The 11,165-nt window shown below is 40.8% G+C and overlaps 1 protein-coding gene across 1 annotated transcript in view; it reads right to left on the bottom strand.

Moving 5' to 3' along the window:
- Positions 1 to 5,001: 5,001 nt before the first annotated feature.
- Positions 5,002 to 11,165, bottom strand: part of Grin2a (glutamate ionotropic receptor NMDA type subunit 2A) — a 452,129-nt gene continuing 445,965 nt past the window's right edge. The window contains exon 14 of the mRNA XM_004627768.1: positions 5,002 to 8,365. Within this exon, the coding sequence (XP_004627825.1) occupies positions 6,566 to 8,365 (1,800 nt within the window). The 3' untranslated portion in view covers positions 5,002 to 6,565. The remainder of the gene's footprint in view (positions 8,366 to 11,165) is intronic.

Here is an 11,165-nt window from a genome sequence, read left to right as displayed (position 1 = left end):
TATGTCTAAGTTTAGAAATTTAATAGCTAATTCTTGTTTCTGATGAGGCTGAGTACTTAATCCTCAGTTTCCTTCTCTATAAAATGGGAACAATTATATTTATATTTGCGTGTTATTTTGAGGAGTGTATTTTAGACCAGTCTATACACAAAGTAGATATATTTTTTATATTTGCAGACTCAGGTATTGATATATGGATTGTATTTGTGATGAGCAGAGAATCTAATATTCCAATACAATTCCAAATGGGATAGACAGAGTGAAAAACGCTTCCTCTCCACCCTTTCTACTCTACCATCTCTCCTGAAATACATCTACATTCTGTTAGACATCTCCTTGTCCCATTTTCTCTCTAGGGAACCTGATACTTGCTTTTGCCAGCCACAACAGTAGGCACTTGGGACTTCACAAGGAGTTCTCCCTATTCCCCGCCCCACCCCCAAACAGCCATACCATGGACTATCGAAAGTGCTCTTCACAAGTTAAAAACAAAACAAAGCAAAAAGGGTTTTGGGATATATTTCCTCTTTTTACATCCTGGTCTATTTTACAGTTCTTTGATTAATTTTTTCCAATTTTTTTTTGAAGTACATGCATAAAGAAGAGCGAAGAAGAAGCAGGATTTGGCAAAGAGTAGAGATCAGGCTGGACCCAGACCCAACTTTTGCTGTCTATGCAAAAATTCAGAAGGGTGGGCTAGCAAAATAGCTCAGCAGTCTATAGCACCTGTCTAGGCAGGCTTAGGCAGGCACAGGGGACCACAATTCAATCCCAGCACCACATGCTGCACCAGCCCTACTTTCAGGGTGTGCTGAGCCCCCAACCCCCCAAAAGAATTTCAGAAGAAAGAGTTTGTTCAACTGTTTGAACTTTCCAAGTGCTTTCCTAAGCAGCTTTCTAAAGGCTCAAATAAATTGAGTCCATCTTTAGGAGTGTCAACTATATTCTTCAGAGTTCCAAAAAGGTCCAGGGAGTCACAAAAAGACCTTTTATTTGGGTAGGTTTATCATGGAATCAGATTAATATTTATTTCCTGGAAATAATTTCATTGGTCAATTCTAATTTTCAACATTTAGTTTGTTTTCCTTTTATGGCCCTTAGTTATCTTTTGTATTCGGGAGTTAAATTTCTAAGCCATGAATCCCTTACAGGAAGATACACTAGATTTTCTATTCACTTTACAATATCCCAACCCCAAACTGGACATCAAAAGAGAATGGATTTTCAAGGAATGAACCTGATCAAGACACATGGTTCAACCTTGCTGCCTGGGAAATACAATAATTATTTCAATCATTGTTGTCAGATTTCATCTTTGGTTTGAGATTTTACTCTACCTTTCTTGTTCTTTCCCAGAAGTGTTGAGTAAAAAAAAAAATTTTTTTTCTTCTCTGGGACTCTGAGATAAGAAATTATGAAAGATCTTTAAGGGAAACCAAATTCAAAGAAGCATCCCTCGGTCTGCACAATAAAGAAAACCAAAGTCAGTGACTCTCTGACTCTTATCCTGCAAGCATTCAGAAATGTCCCGCTGCACAAAACTGAGAAATAGCTAATGTGGTAAGAAGTTGGACCATGAAGTCTTGGCTGCTAGCCCCATCTCTGATGCTGACTTGATGAGCTTAAACACATCCCTGCTACTTCTCAGGCTTCATATTCCCATCTCCCTTTCATTTCCTCTAGATCTTGGTGCAGTCCTACCAATTCTGTTGTTCAAAAATGCTCTGGTGCAGGCACCTGCAGCTGACACGAGCCTGAGAACATTTTTGGGCACAGAAAAATATATAAGGGAGTAGGAAAGAGGATAAAGAATTTAAACAAGCAATCTGTGCCTTTCGATGGGCTTATGGAAATCACATACAAGTTATTAGCATTGTCTTCAGAAGTGAATATGAGCGTGTATAATCCACACCCTTCACCCAGATTCTTTTTTTTCAAGAGGCCAGGAAAACCAACACCCAAATCCTACTTAGGCTCTGCTATATTCCCCAGTACTGAGATTTAAAAAAATATAGTGTCTTCTTACAGAAACCATCAAAAAAGCTAGAATGGGTTTTCCATGTGTCAATAGATTATCATTCCCACTTAATTTTAAAACATAAACTTTACAATATGTACAACTTTATTTAGATAATACACCTATGTGTGAACTGTAGAAATCAAGCATGTATATTATATACATGTGTACACAAGCATTTGTATTCACAGGATAAGTGCATTTGATCATCTTTGATCTGCATCAGGTGGCAAGCTGACCTCATCTGAGACAATTAGTTATGAACACAGTACAAGATAAAGAAGCAGAATGGGAAAGGGAAGCTGCATACTGGGAGAACACTGCAAGTATAGACCCCGCATAATCTCTCAATCAGCACTTTCAACCCTGTTTGCCAAAAGAAGATGGGGTATCAGAGAAGCCTAATTTTGACTTGAGTGAAAATAAACACTGCTTTTGGAAGGAAAATCACATTTACATAGAACTCATAACTTGTGTTAAATATCAACTAACGCGTTTGGCTTCCACCTACTCAAATTATTTCTCTTAAAATCTAATTATGTCTACTGTGGTGATAGTTAATGCAAACAAGCTCCCTTTGGGAAACAACTCATGTCCCCCTCCCAAGGATTCATGCCCAACAGCTACACACAAAGAAACAGTACAGGAATGCGCATAATACTAACGAGTGTATTCACCTCCTCTGAAACATATTTAGGTTCCTCAAATTAGTATTTATCTAGGTCTTAAGCCACAAGGGATTTCAGTGCAAGGTATTTATTTATATGACAACCGATTATTAAAGCTGCACTTTTTAGGTTTAAAGGAGATAAATTTTTAATCACCATTTAATTAACACCAACTTTCTTTTTCTTTCTCATTAGCAATTCTATTTGCAAAGAATTCAGGGCATTTGTCATTTCCTGAGAAGGATGCAGAATATTAAATACACATCAGTGGTAGACATATCAAACAGAATAAACAACGTGTGACTGTGTGACGACCACGGATCTTTTGACTAATTAACTGCCTTGGCTAAAGTCCCATTTAAATGAAACTATTTCATTTGTAAACAAGGTGTAGTTTTAGTTTTTTCCCCAGAAAATAACTGTGAATTTATTTGACAGATTTTGCTGCAATGGGTGAATTTTAAATGCTTTCACCAGAAAAGCTAAGTATTGAATTCTCATAAGCACCATATGAAACAGGAAAAAGAAACCCAAGTACAAGCCATAAGACAGTCATGGTGCTACCTGAAATAATGGAAAGAAATTTGCAGAGGACAAGCAATCATGAATGGACAGATTATAACCCCTCAGTTCTCATGGAGGGCTCCCTGACATAAAGATAGATGCACTGGGGGTTTGCCTATTTGGGACAGTAGATCCAGATGTGTTGTAAGAACCAGGAGGTGTAAGGATGGTGCAAACTGTTTTCCCCAACACTAAGATTCCCCAGAGTGGAGTTCATGCTCTGGAAGCCTCCATTCCATGAAGCATAGCAGGTTGCCTGTGTGTGCTATTACCTATGGACAGAAACTTGACTAGAGCTTCCAGCTATGCCCAAGGACTGTACTTGAGGGAAAGTGGATCCTGCCCAAGCAGAGAAGCCATGTGCTAGTGAAATAACATTATAGCTGTAACTCTGACTTAAGCCAAGTATACTCAAGCATTTGGGTTCAGAGATTCTTACCTCTTGGCATCAAATCTAAGATCTCAGAGCTGGGGTGTACCTCAGGAATCCTTTATAACGGACCTACAATCCAGGACTTAATAATTATTTCTTATCCTTCATTCCTGTAGATACCATTTATCAGTGAATGTTATGTTTTGGATATGCCCTTTCCAAAAACTAACTGATCTGGGTTACCTTTGATTAGATCCACATCATTATTTTTTACTTGTAAATTGATCCTCTGGTTTTCTTTTTTTAAATCATCACATTTAAGAATCAGTTCTTTAGCGGAGGGTGCTAAAAGAAGTGTATTTTTTTCTGCTATGTTGTTTTCAGTTCTTCCAAAAACCATAATTTAATTCCTTATCCAGGTTCTTATGGAGTTAATAGTGGAAGTATTAGCAGGTTTTTTGATGTAAGGAGTCAAGCCAAGGGTAATCGGTCTCTCCCCAGAGATTTTATGTCATTTGGCAGTCCTCCCGCCTTTGAGGACACCAGAAGAAGATGGAAAGCCTCTTTGGATTGATTGCATATCATTGCTCTGTATGTTAGGGAGACTTTTTAATTTATTTCATGTTAAGACATGAGGACAGGGAGGTGATCTTAGCAGGGCAGATGCAGATCTGAATGTAACGGGAAGGCACAGGCAGAAAGTGCTAACAATATACAATCAGAGAAACTTAAATGTAAGATCAGAAATTGGGTGACTATTCAGGGTCTATAAATGCAGCCTTTTGCACTCCTGGGTCTTAGAACCACAAAAGGAAACATACAAGAAATAATGGAATTTTTAAGTACATTGATTAACAGCGTCCCCTCAGCCCCTTTTGCTTTCCAAGCATGATTGACAGATGCTCCGTCCTATTGCCTCCCTTCCCTATTCCACCATGGACATGTAAACTTTTTGCAGCCAGTTTTTGCCCTTATAGAAATATTGTAGGCTGGGTGCACTTTTCGAAAGATAGAGTCATTCAGCATTCAGTATATTCTCAAGCTCTAAGAGAATCATCTTTGGCACTTATCCACTTACAGAAAGATGCTACTTATAAATCAGAATACCCATGAGGAAAAGAAACAAGGTAATTTCTCAGCCTGCCATTTTGTCTCTTTCTCCAAGAACTCAAAACAAAATTCAGGAAGCAAACTGGGAGTTGACCAGGCTTAGGGCCATTGAGCTTAGGACTTCTGTTATCTGCTCCTAAGCAGACCGAGGTCCCCTGCAGAACTTGATGGGCAGTTAGCCTAACCATTTCAAGAATATTAATGTATTTAAGCAATACCAATTCATGGAGTAAAACCATATAGAATGGTTAATTAGTACTGTTTGCTAATTTTATGGTATTTAGTTTTTAAATTAGAAAATCCTGGTCTGAAAAAGCTTCGTAACTTAACAACTAACCTTTTTCCCCAATACTTTGTTACAGGACGGTGCTATGCTAAGAAGCTTAACTTTCCTAAACCTTCCCTCTCTTTTTCCAAATGTTTTAAATAATGACTATCATTCATACCACATGTGCACAGGTCTGAGTAGAATAAGAATGGGATGGTGTGAGTAGTTCAGAAATGATAAATGCTTTGAGAATTGTTTATAGATCAGTTGGTGCTGGTGAAGTAGTTTTCTTCCAATAAAAAGAGTATTTCAGAAGAGAGAAATCACTTGTCTTACTAAGCTTCTCCACAGTTTGGAGGGTGCTCGGGGTAGATGCATGAGTGTTTCATGGTTTCAAGGCCTTTGATATGAGGAGACTGGGAGACAATGAGTCCAAAAGTTTCATGACATTAAGGAAGATAAGCCTAAAGAACCGTGTTGGCCTCGGGCAGACACATAGCATGGCACTTCTTACAGGTCACAGTACACATATGGCTGTTGGCACATGACAGCACATTAAAAACTCTGGGAACAGCAACACACATCTAATCAGACACCATCATAGCTGCTCGGGGACCAACAAGTTATGGTTACTCTGGGAAGGACGAGGTAATAGATACTATACAACCCTGAGTCATCACCAGAAGGGAGAAAATGCAAACTTACATACAGAGGAGTCTTCAGGATAAACTACAATGGCCACTGTGTCACAGACAGAAGATCCACACTTAGACAGTAAAGACATAATGTGTTAGTTTATGCAGCTCTGAACAAGACCACCAAAGCCGAAAGTGAGTGAAATACACACATCAACATCCAAAGAGATACTTATAGCTCTCTGCCTGAGCATGTCTCTGGCTTTTTGTTCCAGATGTGTCTTGGGAATGGACTATAATGAAGGTAACACAGGTACCATGAACATATTAGTTTGCTGTTCTTTGGGGGAGCTTGGATTTCTTGGGGTTGGGCCTGGGTTGTGAAAGGAAGGCATAACAATAAAGCTGAGAACTGTTACAAGCCAAACTTCCTAATCTCTTGCACATGTCAATCTCACTACAGTGCAGATGCATTCTTAACTGTTTTATTGTCTGTGTCAGATTTACATGCATACCATATTGCTTATTCTGTATTAGAGAAACCACTAGGCATTTCTGATGAAGAAATTATGTGTTGGACTGATCTTGATGGAATTTGGAATATAGGAAATCATAACATCACCATCAGCATCTAGTGCATCATTATTGCCAACATACCTAGTAGGCATGTCCCGGAGCTTTGCCCTTACTTATGTATTTGTTTTTGGTTAAGGACTCACCTATCTGATATCTGCCATACTCAGCACAAACTTCGTAAGACTCCTTGAGTGGAAGATTATTATGGCATGGAGCCATGAGCAAAAGAGCCAACAAAAAATACCTCCCTAAATCCTCTTCCTTTTAGCAGGGCACTATTGGACATCCAACATTTACCCTCCAGAACGTTGGCTATTACATGTTTCCCTATAGATAAAACATTAATGGAAGATTTTAAACATCAGATTCAATACTAGGCATTTTCTTGTACACACGTCTATTGCTGCAGGAATTTAAAACCCTGGGGGTAGAGTACATATTATTCTTATTTGCAGCATAAGGCATAACATGCTCTGAAATATACACATCACTGTGGCCCCGACTGTCCCTAGAACAGTATGATGCAGTTGACCTCAAGGACGACCGAAGGTAGCTGTCATTCACTGCCTGTGATGGCAAGGAGTGTTTATAAGGGTCCGAGGGGCATCTTCCAATAACTAAGCGTTGATCATCCCTGTAGGAGTGAAGGAAAGGGTTATCAGAGGTGTGGTCTGGCAAGAGGGACTTGCTCCTCTTGCTGTCCTCCAGACCTTGGGGGAAAAGGGAGCTTTTGTTCCCTGAGAGTTTGCTTGCAGGGACACTAAACAGGCTCCCATATAAGTTGCCCTCTAAGAGCCTCTCCCTGTCCTTGAGGCTTATGCTCCGGGAAGGCTTGCTGAGGTCTAACTCCCTGGGTTTGTCAAGGATGTTATCGTAGGAATGCTGACGGTTCATCCTCAGCTTGTTCTTCTGGAACTGGAGTGCATTGTTCTGTGCCCAGTCTTGCTGATAGACCCCCTCCTGGCTGGCAGGGTTCCCTGTCTCTTGGAGCATCTGGTCTTCATCGATGTCATAGAGGTTCCCCATCCTCAGACAAGCATCACACTTGAAGGGGGACCTCATGGTGAAGTGACCAGAGTAGGTGGGCAGGTTGGAAAGGCAGCTTCGGCAGTGCGTGGAGTTCTGCCTGTAACGGTCACTACCTTCACTATGGGGGGAACCCTTGTCTTTCAAGGTGAAGTGCTTGGGATAGAGCTTATACTGGTCATTGTTGGGAAGCCCTTCCTCATTATGCAGGGGGTTCCTGTTCACGGGCAGTGTGGAGTCCCCCTTGAGGAAGTTCTCACTATGATCCTGGTAGGTATCTGGGAAGCCCACATTCTCTGAGAGGGATATATTTTCAACAAATGAAGGAGGATCTAAGTGGAAACTGGGCTCCTTCTCACCATCAATGGTGTAGATCTTGTCCCTGGGAGAGCCAGCTTTGGTTTTCAGGTAGGTGCGTTCAACTTCACTGCAGTCCTTGGGGTATTTGGAGGCCATTGACCTTTTGAAGTTGTCCTTAGTCTTATGGTTCTTATTGTTGTCAGGTTCCCTGTGACATGTGGCCCGACTTGAAGTTTCTGAAATATCAGAATGGGCCACTTCTTCTGGAAGGTACCTGGGGCTTTTTAGGGAGTGGGTCCTGTTTTCCACTGTCCCCTCGTCCCTCTGGGAAACTGGATTCTGACTCAGAGAATCTTGGCGTAGAGACTCCATGGATTTCTTCCAGAGCTGCCGGGGTCTAGAGTTCCCTTTGGATTCTGTGCTCACAGCAACCTGCACTGTGTTGGGGTTGGACTCATTGAGAGTAAGAGGATGCTGTCCCTGGAACACATAGTTATTGAGGTTGTCCTTGTGCCTGTTGGCCACAAATGTTTGAAGTTCATTCATGTTATCTCCAAAAATGCTGTCCTTCCCCTGAAAGGACCTGTTGTCGGCATATATCAAATTTCCCTTGTCTGAAACCATATCCATGATGAGGGAGCCTCTTTGAATAAAGTCAGCTGTTCTTTTGGGTGAGTCCATTCTTGAGGAGTTCATGTTGGACATGTTGGAAATGTTTTTGGCTGACCGGAGGAGCTTTAGCATGTTGCTCTGGGACCCAGTCAGATTGAAGTCTGGAGACTTCTTCTTTTCTTCAATGTGCACACCGTGAATGCAGCTATAGATGCCCTGTAAAAAAGCAACATAACAGAGCAATTAACAGTAGCCATTGGCTTCAAACCTCTTCCACCTATTCTTTACCCTCGGAGGTGAAATATGTGCTTCTTATAAGACCCATGGAGAAAAAATAGTGGCATTCACCCTGAATCCTGATCATTTTCTTCAGTGGATGAAATAAATTACAAATGACCGCTGTTTTCTACTACTTTGGCTCACAACAGAGTCAACTTTTCAGAGTCACACGAGGTGATCAAAAAAATTTATCAAATGATGTTCTCACAACTATAAATATTTCTGTGCCTTCAAACTAGCAGAGAAGGGTATTTGACCCTTTCAACACCCAGGTGACTGAATCATGATTTTATTAATGGTCTCCACTGCCATCTTAAGGAATTTGCATGCCAGAGAGTTAAAACTTGACAAACAAACTAAGCAAAACCAGGGGATCACCTGTGAATAAATCCTTACATAACTTATTCCTACTTACATGCAAAAGCTATTGATGAAAAATGTGAGCCAGTCAAAAAGCATTTTCTCCCTAGATTGATGAATAATCTAAAAGAGGCCATGGAATCCACAGGGTAAATGAACTTTTGATGGAGTCCTATACACAGCTACAGATGCTCAAATAAAAGGGGTGGGGGTCGTAGGGTATAGTCTTGTCTATGGGGATGTAACCCTAGAAGTGAATCCATCACAGTGTGATACTCAAGGGAAAGAAGGACATGGTTTGGACTGTAGAACCATCCTCTTGGGCTTCTTACTACATTTGATGTGTTCTTTGTAGGCTTGTTTATGTATGACCATGTTCAGTGCATTTAGAATTGGGTTTCTTTACCAGCAATAGTGAAGAATTCTCAAGTCATCCTGAGACTAGTTGTAAATAGACAGAAGACTGGAGGATTTGTGAATTCCTAGACACTGAAATGTGATCACCCCCATTTACAAGTCTCATTTTCTATTCCTTTCTTAAGCTTGACTTTCACTTAACCCTACTCTGGATTTTTGCAGCTATTCCTGAAGGGGAAAATGAGATAAAGTTTTCAGGAATTGACCTAGTCCTCCAGAGACTGTCAGGGGCCACTGAAGAGTAGGGCAGACTCCATAGCTGCTGTTGACTGACCTAAATTATAGGAATGTACTGGTCATGTGATTAACTGTAGATTGATAATGGTGGTTCCATTGGTCCCCCATGGTGGCGAAAAATTTAAATCACAGGGATGTTCATGGAAGTGAGATGGCTTCAACTGATTTGCATGGCTGGATTTTCCTTATAGTTTCTAAAGACAGTCTCCACTGTCTTGGATTGGTAAACAGGAAAGCTGACAGTTATAAATGTGAGCATTTCTTTCTCTGATCTTCCCAACCCAGGTTCACAGACAAGGCTCCATGAGACCCCTGATGCTGGCCTTGCAGGCTTTTCTCCTTCCTGAAGTCTGGTCATTGGTCTCATTTGTGTCCCACATTAGTTGGCTGTTTATCCTTACAACCCCTCCCTGTGGTTTTCTGGCTGACTGGGTCTTCCCCACTGTGGATGCCATGAATTTCACATTGCACAGTGCTGTTCAACCTGGTTGGTGACACATGCCTTCCTCATTCAACTTAGTAATATAATAATCTTATACTCTAACCTAGAGGGATTATGCCTATATGACATAATATTGCTGTATTTCCTGTATGTCAGAAATAGCTAATGTCTCTACCTTTTCTTATTGTTAGTATTATGAAAAGAATAATTCTGATTTTTTTTAAGCTTGAATTTTTGTTCTTACAAGTTCCTGTCTTTCACTTTGGATATTCTAAAATTTTCCCTCTGTTCTTTTCACCTTCAGAGAAATATACTTCCTCCTGGCTGCATGAGCTGGCTGTTTTTGTGTTTGGAGGTCAGGACCCTCCCATGCTGTAGTTAGATGGGAGGTTGTCTGCTGTCTGTTTTTCACTGATCCTTTTGTCACTGGGATGAATGTGGCACAGCTGAGGAAGTTTTTAGGCACTGATCTGCCTGGTTAAGCCACAGACTGTAACCAGCATGATGGACCTAGTCTGTGCCCCAGATTTTGATGATAGCCCCCTCCAAATGAATGGATCCATGAAAAGTTGAACAAGGAAGTGTCCATTACTGAATACAGGAAGGAACAGAGGCCTGGAGGTTACCAGACCTGAGCCCAGCTGTATTATGCATTAGCCCTGTAGCTTCTGTTAAGTTGTTAAACCTATGTCAGTCTCAATTCTATATCTGTATGGTGGGAATCATATCCCGTTCAAAAGGAGGTGCAAGCATAAGATAAAATAATGCAAATGAGGCATCTAACACTGTAGATACTCAATACATGTAGACCACAGAAACTGTCCAATCACCTCTGCCCTGCCCTTACCTTTTTCTCCTTTCAGACAAGCTTGAGTATGCAATGTCTATTTTATCAAAGTTTTAAGAAATACATGCTTTCTCATGTTGAAGATTGTTTTGGACAACTGTTTTGACCTTATGGTTAGATAACCACTGCTGATTCTACCCAGAGAGCTGAAGAAACCCCTAAGCTAGAGCTCCTTTCTTCCTCACCCAGATCCCTCTTTTCTCTTCTCTATTATTCATTTATACTCCCAATACATATAATGGACTGTGAAAATGAGATTCCCTTTTGATGCCTCAGTGTGCTCTGAGTCAAACAAAATTAGCATCGATGACTAAACACATCATTCCAGACAATTTGCTCTGCCTCTCCACAGGTTACCTGACTCCTCAGAACACTGGCTCCCCAGAACTCTACTGTCCTCCTTCCACTCTGGGCCCATTCCCTCAACTGTCTGG

This window comes from Octodon degus, unplaced genomic scaffold (assembly GCF_000260255.1).
Source record: "Octodon degus isolate 3935 unplaced genomic scaffold, OctDeg1.0 scaffold00021, whole genome shotgun sequence".
Classification (NCBI taxonomy): Eukaryota; Metazoa; Chordata; class Mammalia; order Rodentia; family Octodontidae; genus Octodon; species Octodon degus.
Note: the sequence above shows the minus strand (reverse complement) of the source record. Positions and strands in the feature narration are given on the sequence as shown.